The sequence below is a fragment of the Seriola lalandi genome, unplaced genomic scaffold (genome assembly GCF_002814215.2).
Source record: "Seriola lalandi dorsalis isolate HSWRI2012SDOR001 ecotype SW California unplaced genomic scaffold, Sedor1 jcf7180002054758, whole genome shotgun sequence".
Taxonomy (NCBI): domain Eukaryota; kingdom Metazoa; phylum Chordata; class Actinopteri; order Carangiformes; family Carangidae; genus Seriola; species Seriola lalandi.
Genome location: NW_019525311.1, coordinates 277,185 through 297,079, shown reverse-complemented (window position 1 = coordinate 297,079; position 19,895 = coordinate 277,185). Strand labels below are relative to the sequence as shown.

General features: G+C 38.1%; 1 protein-coding gene across 1 annotated transcript in view; it reads right to left on the bottom strand.

Moving 5' to 3' along the window:
* Positions 1–19,895, bottom strand: part of thsd7ba (thrombospondin, type I, domain containing 7Ba) — a 123,175-nt gene that overhangs the window by 42,418 nt on the left and 60,862 nt on the right. The window contains exons 8-12 of the mRNA XM_023424902.2: positions 16,167–16,398; positions 12,312–12,427; positions 11,278–11,410; positions 10,130–10,233; positions 2,124–2,315 (exon numbers count right to left, since the gene is read on the bottom strand). Coding sequence (XP_023280670.1) covers positions 2,124–2,315; positions 10,130–10,233; positions 11,278–11,410; positions 12,312–12,427; positions 16,167–16,398 — 777 coding nt within the window. The remainder of the gene's footprint in view (positions 1–2,123; positions 2,316–10,129; positions 10,234–11,277; positions 11,411–12,311; positions 12,428–16,166; positions 16,399–19,895) is intronic.

Genomic DNA, 19,895 nt, shown 5'->3' with positions numbered 1-19,895 from the left:
TGTGTGTGTGTGTGTGTGTGTTGGTGTGTGTTGGTGTGTAGAACAGGGGACAGAGTGCTGAGGTATGGCTCACTGGCTCAGTTTCTCTGCCGACGCCCCCAATTTGTAGACACACCATTGTTATGGGTAATATGGGAATGATACGAAGGGGTCTGTTAAATTATGACACCAGAAAGAAATATACACATACAGTAGTCAGGGAACACCTGTCATGATGTACAAACTAGACAATTGTATTCCTTGTGTTTTGTACTTTATTTTTCTGTGAATTAGTGACAGAGCTGTTGTGTTTATAACATTCACAGTATTTGCCACTGTTCTTTATAGCGTAGCTGTAACAGCCTTTACTTATGCCATACCACTGACATATGCTGACTTTAGTCTATGGAAATGGAGATTTTCTTTCTATTTCTCCACTTCTAGGAAAATCTAAGATACATCCTCTACTGCTGAAAAGCATTCTGTTGAACAGCCTTTTGGGCCTTTAAAATTCAGTTTAGACACAGAATATACTGTAATATAGCTCAAGGAGGCTTTTCAGTAAAGCTGTATTATCTAAACAGAGGCCTTGGTAAGCTGCCAACTTCTTCAACCACATGCAAAAGCTTAAAACCCACAGTGGGTTCGTTACCTGACAGATAAATTTAAGCAAGCGTAAAAGTGGGCATAAAAGAGTTGAAATAGTGACTTATTATGACCATTACAACCCACTGAACATGAGCACACACACTGTTCTCAAAGCAACACACCACTGAGCTGAGGCTGATTTCATGTGTTGGATTCTAAGAGCATTACAGACGGAGACAGGGTATGTTTACTACAGCCCCTCTGGCATCGGATCAAATATTCATGAAGACAAATAGTATCCAGCCTGGTCTGCAACCACAACATGTAATTCAGATTTTACCATCTGCACTGAAATAACAGATTACAAACAGTGAGAGACCTAATTCATACCTGACATAACACTACAGCGACAGTAGAAAGTTACAGTAACAGAGCTACAACAAGAGAACTGGTTATATGTTAAAGCACAGAGACTTATTAGCACATGAAGAAAATTCTGTAATTATATCAACCCTGAAGATCAAGGAATGTTCTTGAGTTACTTTTTTGAATGAATGTACAAGGCTACTGCTTCATATTTCCAACTGTTTTCTATACTACAAGGTTATATCTTTGCTGGTTCGTGCTTTGCTTTGGCCTTCTAAGTTAATTTAAATTTTATATTTAATCTCTTTCATTTGATAATTATTCTCTTCTTACTCTAATTTTTGCCTAATTTTCTATTGAATTTGCTTGAGAAATGAAAGGGTAACTGTTCTAAAACTAGAGTTATCCAATCAGATTTTTTGTTTTTCTTGTTGCCTTGTCAGAGAAAGGTTAGCTGGCTCACTCATTGGTTAGCACTTCATAAACAGGACAGAAGGCATTGTTTGTTTAGAACGTGGTAGGTGAATTGACCAATGGTATTTGATTTATAGTGGGTGGGACCAAAAGTTATTACCCTAGGCCTTTCCAAGGACTCTAGGCCAGAGCTATCTCACGGGGTTCACCTTGTTCTGTCCAGGGGTTTAAGATAGCAGATCAGTGACAGCAGTCACAGCACAGATGGCAAAGTGATAGGACAGTATTCACAACTTGGTCTACTTTTATGAAAAACCCTTTTGATTCTTTTGATCGGTCAACCTTTACGGATTAGGAATATAAATAATTCAGGAACAGACACACAATCAGACTTTAAAGGTAGGGAGTCACAACTTTTTCACTGTCTTGCTGGTTTACAATGCTGGTAAATCTGAAAATTATACTTTTATACTCATGATTTCTTTAAAATAAACTGAACAGTTGAAGTGTGGAGAATCTATTGCAGGTAACAGGTCAACTAAAGGCCTAGCTCTAACATTCACAGTTCAGCACTGGTGCTTTGACAGTAGCTTGATGTAGATTTATATCTATGTAACCAGCAATTAATGTAAGTGTTTTTACTAGTCGTAAACATACCACATTTGTGTTGAGTGAGCTTCTCCATTAATCGTAAGAATGCTTGACCCTAGAGAGCAATCCAAAGACTAAACTGTTGTCTTGAGTGATATTTGTGCAAATAAAAGTAGAGCCTTTACCTGTGAGTAGGCGCTTGCGACTTCTAGAAGTGCCACATCCAGTGCATTCAGAGAACTTGGACCATGCAGTCAGAGTGCAATCATCCTTGCAAACCACTCGGCACTCTCTGATCTGAGGGGGCGTGGGGCCAGCCCATCGCAGGCACTCCGTCATATTGTTTGACTCACCGCTCTCACCAACACAACTGACTCCTGCAAACACAGGGGGAGGTAAGAATGTCACTTAATGTCACACAGACAATGCACAACTACACACCTCAACAAGTTAACATTGAGTTAGTTCTTGTGTTTTAAAACTTCCTAGAGACATTTTTAAAGTCATTTGTGTTACAATATTTCTGATATAATCACAAGGTCCGAGTCATATTCAGGTTTATGTTCAGTTGAATGGGTTCAGACAGGTTTCTACAGTCCAGTCATAGCATAAGTTATAAAGAATATCCCTGTGCAGCTTTCATGTTAAGATCTATTGAAATGCTAATTTAACCTTCAAGCACAACACCTTTATCAGACTTCTTCAGATAACTATGATTCATTGAATAAAACAAGATACTCATAATAACAGATCAACATGAAAGCTAAACACTTTTGAAAGAATGATGTATACACAATCTAATCAAAGTATTGGTATCTGATTAAAGAGGAATAAAGACATCACAACACAGTGCTGTAACAACAATATGTGATTATGTGTGCTAAGAATAATTATTTAGAACACACAGCAAGACCAGATGGGCTACCTGGTCTGATGTAGGACTCAATTAACTGAAAGCAGACTTTCAGTCCAGTGTGGCTGCTTTGATAACTTTGGAAAATATCCCTGAGCAAGTTCCTTTTTTTTCATATCTCTGACAGCGAAATGTAAACTTTGACAGAAGTGAGGCCACTCTTTCCAAAAAAAGAAAAAAAGTGAACATGTACTGCAACATGATACAGGACACAGAGGCCAGGGCTAATCTGTATCAAGAAAATCCATTGCTTTGCATTTTGTCAAAATCAAATATCCATTCAGAGTTGTAAATTTAAATCCTCTGTGTACCCAACTTGCACAGTGAGGCTTATAGTGTGTTCATCAGACCAAAAAGCATTTGTAAAGTGCTGGGACACAGTGCAAATGCATTATTAGTTTTTGTTCAAAATAACATCTGACTGAAACAAATAGGACGTTATGCTTGATAAACAGTTGAATTGGTTATTACATTACAAAACAGTGAGTTCATGTGTTGCTCAACTATCAGCCACTCAGCTGCACAAATAACGAAAGTTAGTTCACACAAATGTCTTAAGAAAATACATATCTTAAAGCACATTATACCAGTGCCACAGGAACCTTCATTAGTATGTAAATATATGCAGTAAGGTGCTTCAAAATCTAATCATTTACTCTACAGAGGGAACCTGTGGTGGAAGAAGGAAATTTCCATTGTTACTGTTCTCCAGATAGACCTCTCACAAAAACGCACGACTTACATATTTCTCATATTTCATGTATCATAGTAACAACTCAAAAAGCAAAAAAAAAAATCATTCAAGATCATTTTTGCAGGATTTCAATAGTGACAGTAATGCTGTGAATCTAGTAGCACACAATTATCAGCAGGCCAGCATGGTGGGAAAGGAATGATTTCCATATTTTCCAACACTTGATATTTCAGTGTGCATATCAAGTATGCAGCACTAAGAAAGGCAGAAACATAAATGAGGATCCACAAAAATAGTTATAAATGCACACATAGTTAATTAAAGAAATCAAATAAAAAAGAAAAACAGGAACAAACAAGCAAGTGTGAGGACACTCTGTCCCTGCAGAGTCTGCTGGCTGAGGAGAGGGGTCTTTAGTAGCTTTGTCAGGTGCCACTGATCAGACAGGGGCAGCAGAGTGGCCTGTAGCTTAAACACAGAAGGTATAAAAACAGACAGACACACAAACACACTATACAGGACATAATGTTTAAATGCATTGTTCTCTCATGCACGTACATGCTGGGATCTAAATAAAGCAACGTTACCGGTAAAGGAAACTTCACCTCCTCTCAATGCCTCAACATCTTTGAGGATTCACTGATCTACAAACATGCCTTTAATCCATTTTATTGATTTCAATTTGACTTTTAAATTCTGCCCTCTGACAAAAACTGCTGGGTTTCTACATGCTGAGAATGTGTGGGATGGTCATTTACATACATGGCCTCTACAAAGGGAGATGGTAGCTTTTATTAATGTGCCTTTATGTAACATTCACAATCAGAGCAATCGTGAATTACAGCAAAAAATAAAAAAAACAACAGAACTTTCATTTTGCAATGTATGTGTTTAAGTTAAACACTGATAATACAATGAACCTTTAAAGGTGAACTGTATTTTCCTTTGAACAAACCTGTTTGAGAAACAGCTAATTGTTAACAGCTGCCACATTATTAGTCCAATTAGCACCTCTGTGGGAATAATTATATGTCCCTGTTAGCATTTAGTTCTGTCCATTTACCTTGAATGGTCTACTCTCTTACCGAAACTACTCCACCAGTGACAACCCCATTCTGTCATTGCCAGTGTCTTTTATTAGCAGAGGCAAGAACAGCAAGTACTGACATACTGATTTTGAACTGGGAGCCATCCATTTTTAACATAATTATCCTACCCTCTGGTTGCCCAAGCCCATTTGTGTGGTCTCTCACATCGTCTCCGCTCACAAATGGTAACAATTTTTATCACAGTATCTTTGTCACTGACAGGGATCATCTTTAATTATACAGTTGCTTAGAAAGGTGAACATCATTGAGGCTGAGCTGAAAGCTACAAGCTTTGAAGAGGCTTGTCACCAAAAAAAAAAAAAAAACCTTGTCTCTAGGTTTTAAAAAATCTTTTCTGGATTAATGTTGTAGACTTTGAGATAAAAGGACATTATTTAAAAATCTAAATCCTTCCTTTCTGTTTTTATCTTCTATCATTACTTTTAATACTAGCTTTTTCATCCAAATAAAACCCCCTCCCATCATATATAATCTTCATGTTAATTCAGTCATATTATTTTCATAATGTTCGTCTATGGGATGCCTCGTGAAGAATAATGTGGACTAGCTTCATCATGGCCATTAAATCATATCAGCATGACGCATTTTCCATTGAATAATTTCTCAAAACAGTTCCAGCCTTACTCAGGGAGGGATTTAACACATCCAGCTGGTTATGAGCCACAAGTTGGCTAAATTAAGACACAGTGTGTTGTAGTTAGTGTGAAATCCATTAGCTCATTGCTATCGCTCCAAGTTATCAGCTACATCTTCACAGGTTTTCCAGAGTTGCTTGTTCTATTTAGTGAAACTGTTCCATTCAGGCAAGGTTGGAATTCATCTTCTCAAATCCTCTCATTCAATTCTTATTCGTGACCCCTGGCATGTCAGGTCAGTGCAGGTACCACAATCCTCACCTCATTCTATACTCGATCAGACATTAGCATTCATTTAAAATGCAGCCTTGCGTTCAACAGACACAGACTGAAGCCACACACACACTGAGATGGGAAGTAGTATTTGCTCAAGCCAAGGGCATATTGGCTTTGTACACCACAAACCCAATTGGTTGCTTGTTTCTAAACCTTGGCCATGATTCTAACCTACAGGCCTAAGCCTGGGGGATCAGAATGTATCCAGCAATCTGACTACCAGTTTTAACTGGGCTGAAAATCCCTGGTTGCTATTTGAACTATTCTGTAACTGCTATTCGAATGTTTCATCATCACTAGCCATCTAGCAGTTTCCCAGAGTTACACAATATTTCTATTAAAACTTTCATTTTCGATCAAAACTCCTGTAATTCTCCCAAGAGCAGCAACCTTGCAACAAAATGCTGCTGACCCCATGGAAAATAACAGTTTCCACAATGGTTCCTGGTTACCTCTCAGTTAGGGGTAGTTCAGTGAGAATGTCACTGATGATACTAAAAACAAAAGCTAGGTATAATTGTGAAACAATACAGTCTGCCCAAGGTTTAATTAAAATTCACATGTGACAGTTTATGGTTTGATGCCTTTACATCCACAACCTCTTGTAGATACATTTCTGAGGCAAATGTCGGAAACGCTGTTAAGACACAGCATGGATACAAACAATATCAGTGGAAACGTGCAAATGGGGAACAGATGCAGATGTGCATAATGCAGGGAAAAAATGGAGGCGAATTGGAGCTTAAAATGTTAAACAGCTGAGTTTCTGGTAACTTCTAAAAACAGCTTGCCTGAGCTGTTACACAGAGGTGCTGCTTATTACCCCAGCAAGTGTCAGAGCAGTCAGACGGGAAACGCTTCCATTGGCTGTTTGTGGCCACAAGACAGAAAGACATAATTAAACCCCAAAGCGCAGTGATACTCTGCAGGACTATGTCACCATGTTAACACTTAATGCTGGGTGGTGACAGTTTACACAAGATTAATAAGATAAGGGTTTTATCATATTGTATCCTTGTAATGCATTTTTTAACAATTGTTTTGCAGTGTATTATGTATTTATTTCCAAATTTGCTGACAATTACTAAAAGACCGTAAATGTTATAACATATGAAATGATATAACAGATTACTATATGAGAAAATTCATTATTTACACAGTGGTGCATGGTTAGTTAATGATTATTTCATCATTAACTAATGGTTTATTAATGAACTGCAACAGGTTTGTGATAAGTGTTTGTAAAAGACCATCTCTCTTCATTGGCTTGCAGTCTGTTTGCGAGGCAACCCTCTGCAGCTTACACAGTGATTGCATCTATTACTCAGACGGTTTATTTCAAATTAGCCTCAACTGTTGTTGCACCTAAAATAAGTTTAATCTAAAACTGTGCGGATGCATGCATTGTTTCTGCAGGGGTGTCATTATCCTGAGACTATTTGACTGTGACCTGATGGGAACTGCACAGTACCTCATAGTTTAAATAATACAGCTTATAAGAGTAAAATAGTCTCTGTCTAAAAGCACCATAATCACACATTTTATTAGCCAGTACCTTCAACAACACCCTCTCTAACTGACTCTGTCACTGACTTTTGAAAGTAAGGACTTGGGAGCATTACTGAGCACTATAATAAATTCCTCAAGTATATCTTTAAGCTTTGATTTCAAGCCTACATTTCACTTTCTAGCTGAATTGTGACCACTTTCTCTGTGACATGTTAATAATGGCTCTATATTAAGAAATGTGGATGTAGGACAAAAAGTAGACTTCTAGTAGACTACTTAAATGCAGCGCTAAAATGTATACATAACATTTACTCATACCATACCATTAAATCTTACGACAAAATGCTACCGAAAGAAAATGCAGAGAAGCAGGCAACAGCCAGAGTATTTTACACTGCAACACGTCTGACATGATAATGCTGCACATCTTCCTTGTTCATATTCAGTTTCTCAATGAATAGAAATATTTGAAGTAGATACAATGTGACTACAACCACTACAGTGAATACTGATATATGGAAAATAACACAATGTTGAATATTGTGTCGGTGACTGAACTTTATGTGAAGGGAGTCTACATTTCAAACAGAAAAAAACAAAACAAATGCAAGTACTATTCTAAAATGAATAATGTCTAATGTGTTATTGTATTATTGTTATTGTTATTGTAGTGTCTAAATGCGTCATGTTGAAAACATCACATGAAATACATTACATGGAAACTGCATATTTACTGTGCAAAAGCAATTAAATGAATATAGTGAAAAGAAACTAAAGTTAACTCTTCGTATAGAATTAGAGGTAATATTATCTAATTCAGGTTGTATAATACTTGAGGGAGTGAGTGTTGGTGGATGACTGCATATAGAGGGCTCTGGCAGGGAAATGCAGCATTGTTAAATGTCCTTGAATAAAATAATTGTCGAGCCTATTCTATAACTTTATTAAGCTTCTGTTTTTTATGCTCCTTATATGGCCTTCTTCCCAATACTGTGGCCTAATTATGCCCCAATTTGACATTTATGTGTCCTTTTCGTTGAATTGGTTCAGTCATCCATTGAGTGAACGTAAACTCTGGATAACGTCTTTGTCATTTAAAATCTATATTTAAATAATATGTTTCTACCAACTGCAAATTCCAAACTCATACTTCAGTTTTTGAAATGTCACAGGTATTTAACTTAGTCATTTTCTAATCATATTCAAATAGGAAGCTCTAAAGGTCAATGAGGCTTGCTCTTAACCTGAGAACACTACAGACACTTTCCCCATCCTCACCAAAAAGTCACAGAAATTCAATTGAGAAATGTCAGTCATAATTACACAGCCAAGTAAAAGTGAGCAACAGTGAGAGCAAGAAAAATGCGAGAAGGTTCTCAAGGCAGAACAGAAAGCCACTGAAAACTTCACACGAATCCCATCAGTGAACTAGATAGAACACCCAGTTTCTGGGATTTATTGGGACATTTACTCTCCTCTAAACGAATCTGAAATGATCCAATTAGCACTCTGGCTTTTTAACGATTTGGGCCAGTGGCAGTACCTTTCCCGACTCCACTCAGAGAAACACAATTCTTCACGACAAACACACAAACACACAACCCATTCACACACGCATGGAGCACGATCGATTAGGGGACGCAATGGAGATCAAGGGACATGATGCAATACTTATGATATGCTGCTAACAGTAATGACTATATCATGATACAGATAACTCTGCAATATGGGACTATACTGGAGACATTCATCAACAAAACAACAGAATAATTTATATAACTAAAGACGGGAATATTCCCGTATTGTAAAAAGAATGTTTTTCATTAAGCAGGAATCACACCATGTACAGCTGTGGGGAGTGGCAGCGGTTTCACTCACAGTTTTACAGACAACAGAAATAAAAAGTGTTTAAAAATGTGCTGCCATTTAATTGTCTAACAGACATAAATTAGCAAAAGGCAGCTAGAAATCAGAGCTGCTCCAGAGTAAAAATGTCAGCAGCAAAGGAAGAATTAACCTCTAACTTAAAATAGCAAATCATCTAAAAACACATATTAAAAACTGTGATATGAGCCAGCATATCATAAATATTCAAAGACATTTTTCAGTGCTGATCAATCACAAACGCGTTTTAAAAGAACAAACTGTGATATCTGTACCAGAATATCAATATTATATCCATATACTGTATATTGCAAATTATTTTTTGTTGTATACAAAGCATTGACTAGTGTCATATACCACATCATTTACAGACTAATCTGTCCCTATATATAATCTGTCCCTGTCCCTATGTGTATATATATATATTCATATTGCCCGTTGTTACATACGCAATGTAAAAAAAAAAGGAAAATGTAATCTGCAAATAAGATATTAAATTAGACAATATGTTTTAGAAAGACTGCCATGTTACTGCTGCTTTATTTAAAACTCTGTTTACCCGTCAGGAGTAAATTGGACAGCAGATTAATTCTGTGTATGGCGTTGGTCTTTCTTTGTTACATTATTAATGGATTGTGTTCTGTGAGTGTGAGTATTTTCATTCTTAATTTGTGGTCTATAAATCGCAGAACTCTCAGACTTTATGACCATGGGATCTCAAGCCATGAAGGACATGTTCACTTTTTCATCAAAATACTCCATTGGAAGGGCACTCCAGCCAAACAGGGTTTTTTTTATGGTTTTACGAACTTTATTGTGCAAGTATGTGCATACAAGTGTGTACCATACTGTGTGTGTATTGTGTTTAATATACCTGATTATTTCATTCAACCTGTTGGTAAGATGTGCTTATGGCCAAGACTCGCTGCATCCATTAATAAGTGTTGTGGTGAGATCATAATAACAGCCAACAGAGAGGCTCATCTCATAACACTCTGTGGTCAAATTGCCTCCTGCTTTATGTTTCCATCACCTGCTTGTTAAAGGTGCAGTTTTGAAAGGGCTATTATGTCTAATTAAATAAGGAAAGAGATGGAAAAGCAAATCTTAAAATTGTGAAATGGCAGCAGCTGACGTGTAGAGAATACAATAGGTCAGGGATGACACTTGCCTCTTGTTTCTAAACCAATCCCGCAGGCTTCTCCCGGTCCGCTTAATCCACGTCGAACAGAATCTGGAACCAGAGCACAACTATGCCACTTGTGTGTCCTCCACCTACACGGAAACACAAAAGACAGAAAGATGTATTATTACAGTTTCATTTAGGAAAAATACTTTTTTCTTTTTTTTTTACAACTCATAATTTTTGGTTTGTAATTGGTGATCTGGACCAGATGCAGCAAACATGCAACCTCATAAATTGTTTTAATTGCTGCTACAATTAAAATTTTTCACTTTGTCACTAAATTAGTGCAATTTGTGTCAAATTGCCATCTGGGTTGACTTTGGTTTGAACACTGAAGAAAACATAAATTGATGTCATTTGTTATTGTAACTTTGTGAATGTCTTTTTAATACTGTGTCATAAAATCAAGAATCAGTTGAACACAGTAAACACTAAAACGCACATATCATAGATATCCCTTAAGCAACCCTCTCAGCTGATTATGTAGTGTCTAATGGTATTTACATTGGGTGCTCTTGTAATATACAGCATTAACTGTGGAATGTTGCTGAATGCTCATCTTGCCCTGAAAGAAGGTAGGTAGAGACTGAGACTCTCTTGTTTTCTATGTGTGTGTTTTCCTCGTTGTTTGTCTCATGTTTCGTGTCACGTTGTGTTTCATACATAAAAAAAAAAAACTGGGGGTGAATCATGAACGTTGCAAATTATCAACCATAAAAACTACCTCAGGATTAAAGATAAAACTCCTCTGCCTTTAAACACTGCAACTCCTACATTCACATCCAATTTGCTTATTTGATGTTGCATTGGGTCAGCAATAGCAAGATTGTATTTGCATGATCTTATTCTAACGTAAACCATTTCTTTTTAGTTTATCACTACTGAACTTAATGAAACGCAGCTATGCTGAACACTACTAACATAGCAGCGTAAGCAGCATGAAAGTAGGAATGCCATGGTGTCTGATATTAATGCCGTTATATAAGCACATGCATACAATATTTAACAACATTTATGGACCCTTGTGACACGTGGCATTATATCATGCTTACACTTTATTCTCATCCTTTCCTTTGATAGAGCAGAAGATAAGATAAGAAGGGGAAACGGTTGTTTATAAATGGTGCCATTACCTGTACACTGGACAAAATGGACGTGATTCACACTCTCTCTCTTCATACAGCGTGTCAGGACACTCTTGCCCTCCATTAGCAGACCTTTGAATGACGGTCCTGTATCGAGACTGTGTGGCGGCGGTTGTGTTATCTGTTGAACATGAAACACAGTCTTCACAGAAGTCTGTGTTCAGTAAGCTAAGTGAACATTTTCCAGAAGGAAGAGAAAGTAAAATGATACTGAGACAGATGGCTGGCATATAAAGTCTTGGACAACAAATAAAAGGGAGACACAATGACAACAATGAGGGCTAATATCTGGAAGACATGGCTAGAAAACAAGAAGTCTCAAAGTTGATCTGATCCTGATTAGTGTGCCCTTGTGGCTGTGATGTCCTCCACTTCACTGCAGACTGCTTTTGGACACACCACATTGTAATAGCTTCATTTGCCTCACGCTTCAAGGCTCATTACACTCACACTAATTACAAAACATTGAAAATGGTGCAATTAAGAAAGTGATTACATCATCAGCGGACCCAATGGACTACAGCATATTTACAGAGACAAGATGCCTGCTCAATTCTTTTAAAAACAATTACATACTTTTTGATTTCCAAGATATTTACACTACACATTTGAAACCCATTAAATATCAATTTTCCTCTTCATGTGTCAACTTATTATAATGGAAACTTAACACTGTCCATTACAGCAACTTAAACTTAAATACAATTATTGAATACACTGGAGACATGAGGTCAGGACACATGTGGCAACATATTGAAGTGTCTGTGATGACGTTGTTATAAATTATACTAAGTGCCTCATGTTTTGGAGTTATAAGCATTTATGACAAAAACATATTTTTCCAAATATGTAAGTTGTGCTGTTACAGTTACGATTAGGTTTTGATTCACTTCCATTTTCCTTTACAAAAATGTTGCTGTGTTACAAAGACGAAACATTTTCAAGCCAGATATCCTGACTGGTTGTGGAGCTTTTAGACAGATGTTCCTGAAACTAAGTTCATAGATCGTGGAAAGACGAACCTGGCATACAGGTTGATGGGCAGGCTGTCCATTCACTGAAGGGTGTCACAATGCAGTCCTTCTTGCAGGGAAGCAAACAGGGTCGGACGGTTTCTGGACGAGAAGAATCTGAGCACCTAAACATACAGACAAACAGTGGACTGAAAATCACACCCCAGGCAGTAAATGTTAAACGTCTCACTGGCAACAGTGAAATAACTGCCCTGTCCCTGACATCACGCATCTCCCCACAATCAACGTGACTGATTACATGTCCCCCCTGCCTGTATGCTTAAGTAAGAGGCGCATAAATTTAGTCTTCTCGGAACAAATTGCTTTATGAGAAGAAAGTCTCTGACTGTTCCAGTTCTTATGTTTCATGGTTCGTAACACATTGTCCGTTTTAAAACCAAGTTGTCTTAAAACTGCACTTATCAATACTTTTTATACTAACAAGAGATCAAATGACTGGAGTAAAAGGTGTCGCTCATAGGGACAAAACCACAGAGATCATCACCTGATTCTGCAGCTGTCCTCAGCCTCTTTTAAAATAGTGTTCACACATGATTTTAACTTAATGTCCGCACGATGTCCCATTCTCTGTGTGACCCTGGTCCTGTTGGCGCACTGTAGTGCAACACTTCCTATTGGTGATGGGGGGCGGCACTTGACACGTCATATGACGCGCTATGGTGCCACTGTGTTTTTGGCTTTACAGTACTCTTGTTTGTGGATTGTCACATAATAAAATTACAACTACTGAATTTCTTACTAGTACTGCATAGCTTTTGTTAGGGGGAACAAGTTTAAGATCAGTTTAAATAACCAGGTGCCTGCATTTATCTCCCTGAACACATGTACACATCAGCCACAGTAGTATTTTCTTTGTAGCAAGGGAACTGAGCCTTCTGGGAGCAAAATCAATCCATCAGTCAACAGCATGCCTGCTAATTACACCTGAGAAAAGTGAGAATATGCAAACTGTTTACCAATGAAGCATTCCTGCAACACGATTACCAGGTTTAAGGAGAATGTAACAGACTTTTACCAATTGTCCTAAAATAGAAAATAACCATGCGTTTCTCCTCCATTTATGCTACTACATATCTGGTGGGAGCTATCTGTAATGGGCCTTTTGGCTGTGCCGTATTTTGTGTGTCATGCAACCTTGAAGTGGAGTGGATTAATGCGGCTTTATGAAATCAAATAAGTCATAAGCTTTGATGTCTTCATCAACCCACAGCCAACCCCTCACTCACCCACCCACCCCCACACACACAAACACACACGTAGAAATTCCAGTTTTTTTCCAAGAGTAAGTGACTTCCTTTGCCCGACAACCAGATCCAGGTCTCACTAGAGACCCAGCATGGTGCCACATCCTACCGACTGCAGAAAGCCAGCATGCGCAGGAATGAGATCAAAGTATGCCAAAGCATAAGGAGGCAAGATACATAAAACTCATCCTTCCCCAGCTTTATCCTTCCTCTTCTCTCTCCCTCTTTGCAGCTATGTATGCCAGAGGGCATGGCATGTGTGGTGCGCCCAGAATGAGGGAGTCAGACTTACAGTCAAGGCCACGGTGTTCAACTGTGACATGGTTGGGAACATTAAATGTCTCCTCACACATTATTTATTATCTCTTAAAACTGTAATTGCAATTGAACACCCAATTAATCACTCTCTATTCCAACTTAGTTCAATACTTAATATTTATTGCTAAATATTAGTGTGTGAGTGAGCTTTAACATGAGTGTGTTGTTACAGCCCAGCACTCAATTGGTTGATTTGCCTACTCAGAACATAGTTGATAACAACAGAAACTTTTTAAAAACTATCTATTAAATAATATTGGCAACCTTTTTTAAGTGTAGTATCATCTATACTTTCATTTCAGAGTATGTGTACATGCAAAATATAATTTGGTACCCATGTATATAAAAAATTATTAGAGGTTGCACTCTTATAGCTACTGCTTTTGTTCATGAATGAGTATTTTTATCTTTAATATGTTACGGGGGAATAGATATGAAACTAAAAACTAATGTAATGTTTTCTTGACAGCTCTGTACTAATACCAAGAAAGACCCACTAGACTTTTATTGAGCCTCTGCTCACTGTGGAGATTACTGCTAAGAATGAAATGCTTAGATGTTTAGTGACTGAAGTGAAAAGCACAACATCAAATATATTCAAGGGACATCTGCTCCTCAGATAGGAATGGTTTATATTAAGGTAATTTTGATCAAAGTTTAAGATAAACACAGATTGAAGCAATGGAAATGGACCAGTCCGACCCACCCTTTCCAGCCCATACCATAGTGTAAGTGTCTTCTGTGTATTAATCTTACCATACAACGGTTGATTTAATCATGCCAAATCTGCACTCTTCTCTATCGACAACCAAATCCTGATGTCTTGCACACAGAAATGCTCATCTTTGCAAAATATACACAATAACTCACTTGTTACTGACAGTCAAAATCAACTATGATGAATAGCAACACGCAGGGCCATGTGTTAGGTTCCATTCCATTAAATGAACACTTAAATGATTGAATTCACAGCATACTGTAAAGGTGAGATCTGTTGGTGGAGCAGAAATGACAGTTTTCATTAAAGCCTCTGTGGTGGAAGACAGAACGGGCATGAGAAAAAAGCCAATCTATAATCCACTTTATGGCCCTGTCAATAATATATCGAGCTAAAGAAGGGGAAACTTTGTGAATTATTTATAAATCTATCATCCTAGTGTGGGCTATAACATCATTACAGTGACAGCACAAAAGCCCTTAGCAGTGTTTGATATTGTATTGCTGAAAGAGGAGTAGATAATGGTCGAGCATAAGCAAAATGAGTCTCAGGTTTTAAAAAAAAAAAAAAAATCCTAAACACAGGCAGAAAGCATAAAAGAAGAGCTCAGTGTACAAAGCTCTGGAGATATACTTTCACAGTGCATCAAGTCCTCTGGGTCATTTGTCAGAAAATAAAAAGCATACACTAAATATCTTCAAGGAAAACACATTTGGACTTGTGTTCTTAAATAATTTTTCTGTAACAGAAATATGATCACTTCTCAACTCTTGACCCAGATTTTACAAAGCTCTTTTGCTCTTCAACCATAATTTACGTCGTTTCTCTGGGGACCCGTTTTCTGCTATCTAAAACGAAGCAAAGCAGCAGTGTCAGATAGGCATAGAAGAAGAAAATATTCTGTCGAAAGTGACATTTTATACTGGCAAAATGACTCAAGAACAGACATTTAGTTTGAGACAGTGAGACAAATATCTACATTTAGACTGGGAAAAATATTCAGTGTTGTGCTGAAAAAACACCTTCTTTCTTCATTTGTTCATGAGTGCATAGATGTCAGATTTATAGTGTGAACACAAATATGGAGTATGCTGATACACCTGTGGAGATTTTAGAGCCATCCATCCATCGGAGGCTAAGTTTAGTTTTCACATGTGAACAGACCAAACAAAAATTGACCGAATTCTCTCAAGTGCTACGGTGTAATGCAACCGACATGTGGAGACATGTGGCTCAGTGCTATCCAGAGATAACATGAAAGGAAGGAGGAAACGTATTGATTCATCTCCCAACAGACATTGAGAAACATGCCTGTAACATCATACCTTCAGACGAACACATTAAACTGCAGAGATGCTGCCCCACAAAACATCTCTCTTGTGATATAGAAAAATCAATGAAAGTGTTGACATGAATAGACATGTACAGTATAGATGTGCAGACCAATATCAAAAACTTGAGGTGATATATCAAAAGAAATGTCAGGCAATATTATAGAATTGCAATACATATTTGCACTCTAATTTATACACATGAAAACTAATGCCAGATCAGAGTTTGTACCTTTTACTTATGACAGGTCCAACGTTCATCTTAGTGCAGCTGACTTTGCGGATCTGGACACCCACAGCACAGGTAGGGGTCCCATTCCAGAAGCTGGTTCCATTGAGATTCATGGAGGTATCCTCAATACAGGGTCCCCAGGGTGAGGACTCCCAGTAGAACGCCGTGCAAGGATGGTCATTACAAACTCTCCACTCCTCCAAGGCTGGAGCTGTTGGACACTCCTTCCCTTCTGGCCACCAAGATACAAAAGGGAGCCACAGAGTCAAAGACATGAATCAATTACAATATGCTTGTTTTTGTGTTTAGATGCTTATGAGCAAGCTAAAACTAGTGTTAGTCCAACAAAGCAACATTATTAAGCGTATGTACAAAACTGAAATAAATTTCACCTACAGTACAAGCAGTTAGCTGCTGGGAGGCAAATGCTAACATTCATCGTTGACAGCTGGCAGCTGAGCAACAAAACAAGTGTTTGTTCAAATTAGCTGAGCAGACGCTTTACAAGTTTTAACTTGTAGAATTTGAATTAAAAATGAAAAGTCATAGTAAGGTCAGTGTACCAGAATTCAAACACTGCCCACAGCCACAGCACAACACTCTTGTCCAGTCCCTGGTCCCTGTGCTCTTGTTGTCATTTATATAGCCCCTATGTTGACACAGACATTACAGTTCCATATTGAACCTCAATGACAGAGTGCCACTGAAAGCACAAAATTTATGAAAGCTTCTACTAACCTAAACTGTGCTACAATAGGAAAAATAGCAAAAATCATAAAGTACACTTTTTTTGTTTTGTTAGGACACGACTCTATGCTCTATATTTGCTATCTAGTTACATTACTAATTTAAGTATTCGATTTCCTTGCATTTAGTGTATATTAATGTCAAAAATGTGACCAAAAAGAAACTAGATCACAATAAAATATCATAGCTTTCATAAATTTTATATTGTGTCATTATATGTTTGGTAATTTTATATATATATATATATATATATATTTTAGGCCTACATTATATATATTATATTATTTTTCTATAGCCATTTTGAGTTATTTTTGATTTTACAGGTAAATTTACATTTACACGTTTGGTAGACACTTTTATCCAAAGTGACTTACAAGTGAGGGGCGACATTAAAGCTTAAGTGCAGTAGGAGACCTTTGTGTAAGTATTACATCTATTTAATAAGTGCAAAGAAATCAGGTACAGAAGTGCACAGAAAGTGCATAGTAAGTGGTAGTTAAGCTTCTAAGGGTATTTGAGGTGTTAGGAGAGGAGGTGCTCTTGGAAGATATAAGTCTTCAAGAGATTCTTGAAGAAGGACACCCCTGCAATGATAGCACTCGGCAACTTGTTCCACCATCAGGGAACCACAAACGAGAACCGTCTGGACAAGCACATATGTGCAGATCCAGAAATAACTTTGAAGGCAAGCATTGGTGACTTGAATTTGATTATGTCGGCCATGAATAATCATGGGAGTTCGATGAGCAGTGGATTGACATGTGTACTTTTAGGCTGATTGAAAACCAGACGGGCAGCCGCATTAAAGATCATCTGTACGGGTTTCACTGTGCGCAAGGGGAGGCCCGCCAGAGGAGCATTGCAGTAGTCGAGGCAAGAGATAACCATGGCCTGGACCAAGAGCTGGGTGGCGTACTTAGTCAAGTAAGGCCTGGTTTTTCTTATGTTGTATAATGCAAAGCAGTACATCCGGGAAACGGATGCAACATAGTCAGAGAAGGATAGCTGGTCATCAAACATCACATCCAGGTTTCTCACTACCTTGGATGGGGTAAGAGATGAAGATATAGCTATGGAGAGGAGACTGATTGACTGAGATGACTAAGAGTGGGAACGAGAGGTAGAGTTGGGTGTCATCGGCATAGCAGTGATATGAGAAGCAGTGCAAGCGGATAATTAGACCCAAGGAGGTGGTGTATATTGCAAAGAGAAGGTGTTCCAGTACTGATCCTTGGGGCACCCCTGTGGGCAAGGGATCAGATAAGGACATTTGTCCTTGCCATGACACACTGAAGGAGCGCCCAGTGAGATTGGGTTCAAACCAAGAAAGTGCTTTACACGAGATGCTCATGTTTGAGAGTACAGACAGCAGGATATGGTTGTTACCTTTATCAAAGGCTGCTGATAGGTCCAGTAAGATAAGAACTGAGCCCCAGCTCTAGCTGCCCTTAGGGCATCCGTCAAAGGCAACAGAGCAGTGGAGAGGCCACTCTTAAAGCCTAACATTTCCTTGGTTCACACAAATATAAACATAAACCTGATGCTAGTAAACATAGTGAAGCATACATATACACCATCCATATGCATCCATGCTTTTGAGAGTGCTTTTGAGTGGTGTGTAGGAAGCAATATCCTTAAAGTGTATTGGGTCTACACTGGTCAGTGCAGGGACTGTCCAATCTAAATGGAAGCAAAACAAGGAATAGTTCAATTGAAGCAGGAGCAAAGTTGTCATCTGGAGAGTGGTTAAGTGCTTCAAAGTGCCCTGTGACTCATAAGGGCATGGATGAACCACAATCAAATAAACACCTTCCAGTCTGTTTTGTATTCCCCACCCTTTCCATACTGTTAGAAACATGCAGGCATATAAACACAAATAGTGTGTGACACACACACACACACACACACACACACACACACACACACACACACACACACACACACACACACACCTCTCTGCCAGCAAGCAGATAGACCAGCAACATGGAAATAAACAACCTAGTGTGGAACCTGGCTTAAGCTATGAGATTCTTTCATCAGCTGTTATTGCAGATATGCGTTTGGTTACAGGGATTAATGGGTAGAAGTTGGCTGCCAAGGCCCTGCTGTCTGACTTAAAAACACAACACTTGGAATACGAAGAAAAACACTGGCCAGAGAAAGAGCCCTCAATAATGGATGGTCAACTCAAACCTCAAATGTTTCAGATGAAAAATGTCTTAAATGAGACTTAAGTCTAGAGAAATAACAGCCAAAGTGAAGCCCCAGTGTCTATGAAAGCACGCTGATAAATCCTTTGGCTCCAGCAATCTTCATTTTTTATTTGCTACGTTCATAAGTTAGTCTACAATTGCTTTTTTAGTTTGGATTTCCAGTGACAATATAAATATTATATGTCCTGCTTCCACCTTGGAAAACATAGTACAACATGTTTTCTTATTTATTGTACTAAGGCGGTTTTTGTAAATATCCTGAAATTCAAAAGAGTACTCTGCCGATCTAGCATTGCTGTGCATCAACATTGCAGGATTAACGATTGACAGATAAAGAAGAGTATCCATATCACTGCCACAGAACCAGAAATATTTTCTTTTTCATTGATTTTCCTTGTCAAAATCTGGTGCCTACATTACTATATAACCACATTAGCTTATTTCATTTCTGTCCTCCTGAACATCTTGTCTCCCTTTATATCTAAGTTTTTGTTTTTATAATTTTGTCCTGTAATTTTTATTTAAGATAAACACAAAGCTTGTGCTACAGAAAATGGACCCAGTGAATAGCTCCCTAAGCTTAACATGTCCTATGATAACTATTAATTTAGCTGTACAGACTAATGAGCAGTGATAACTAACATGTCTTTGGGGTCATCAGGTGGGAACCTCCTTTCACCAGTGTTTCGTCTAGTTGGTCCCACAACACCTCCAGGAGGCTAGACAGTGATCACTGGCGTCCCAGAGTCACTCCCCTAATGCCAGCCAT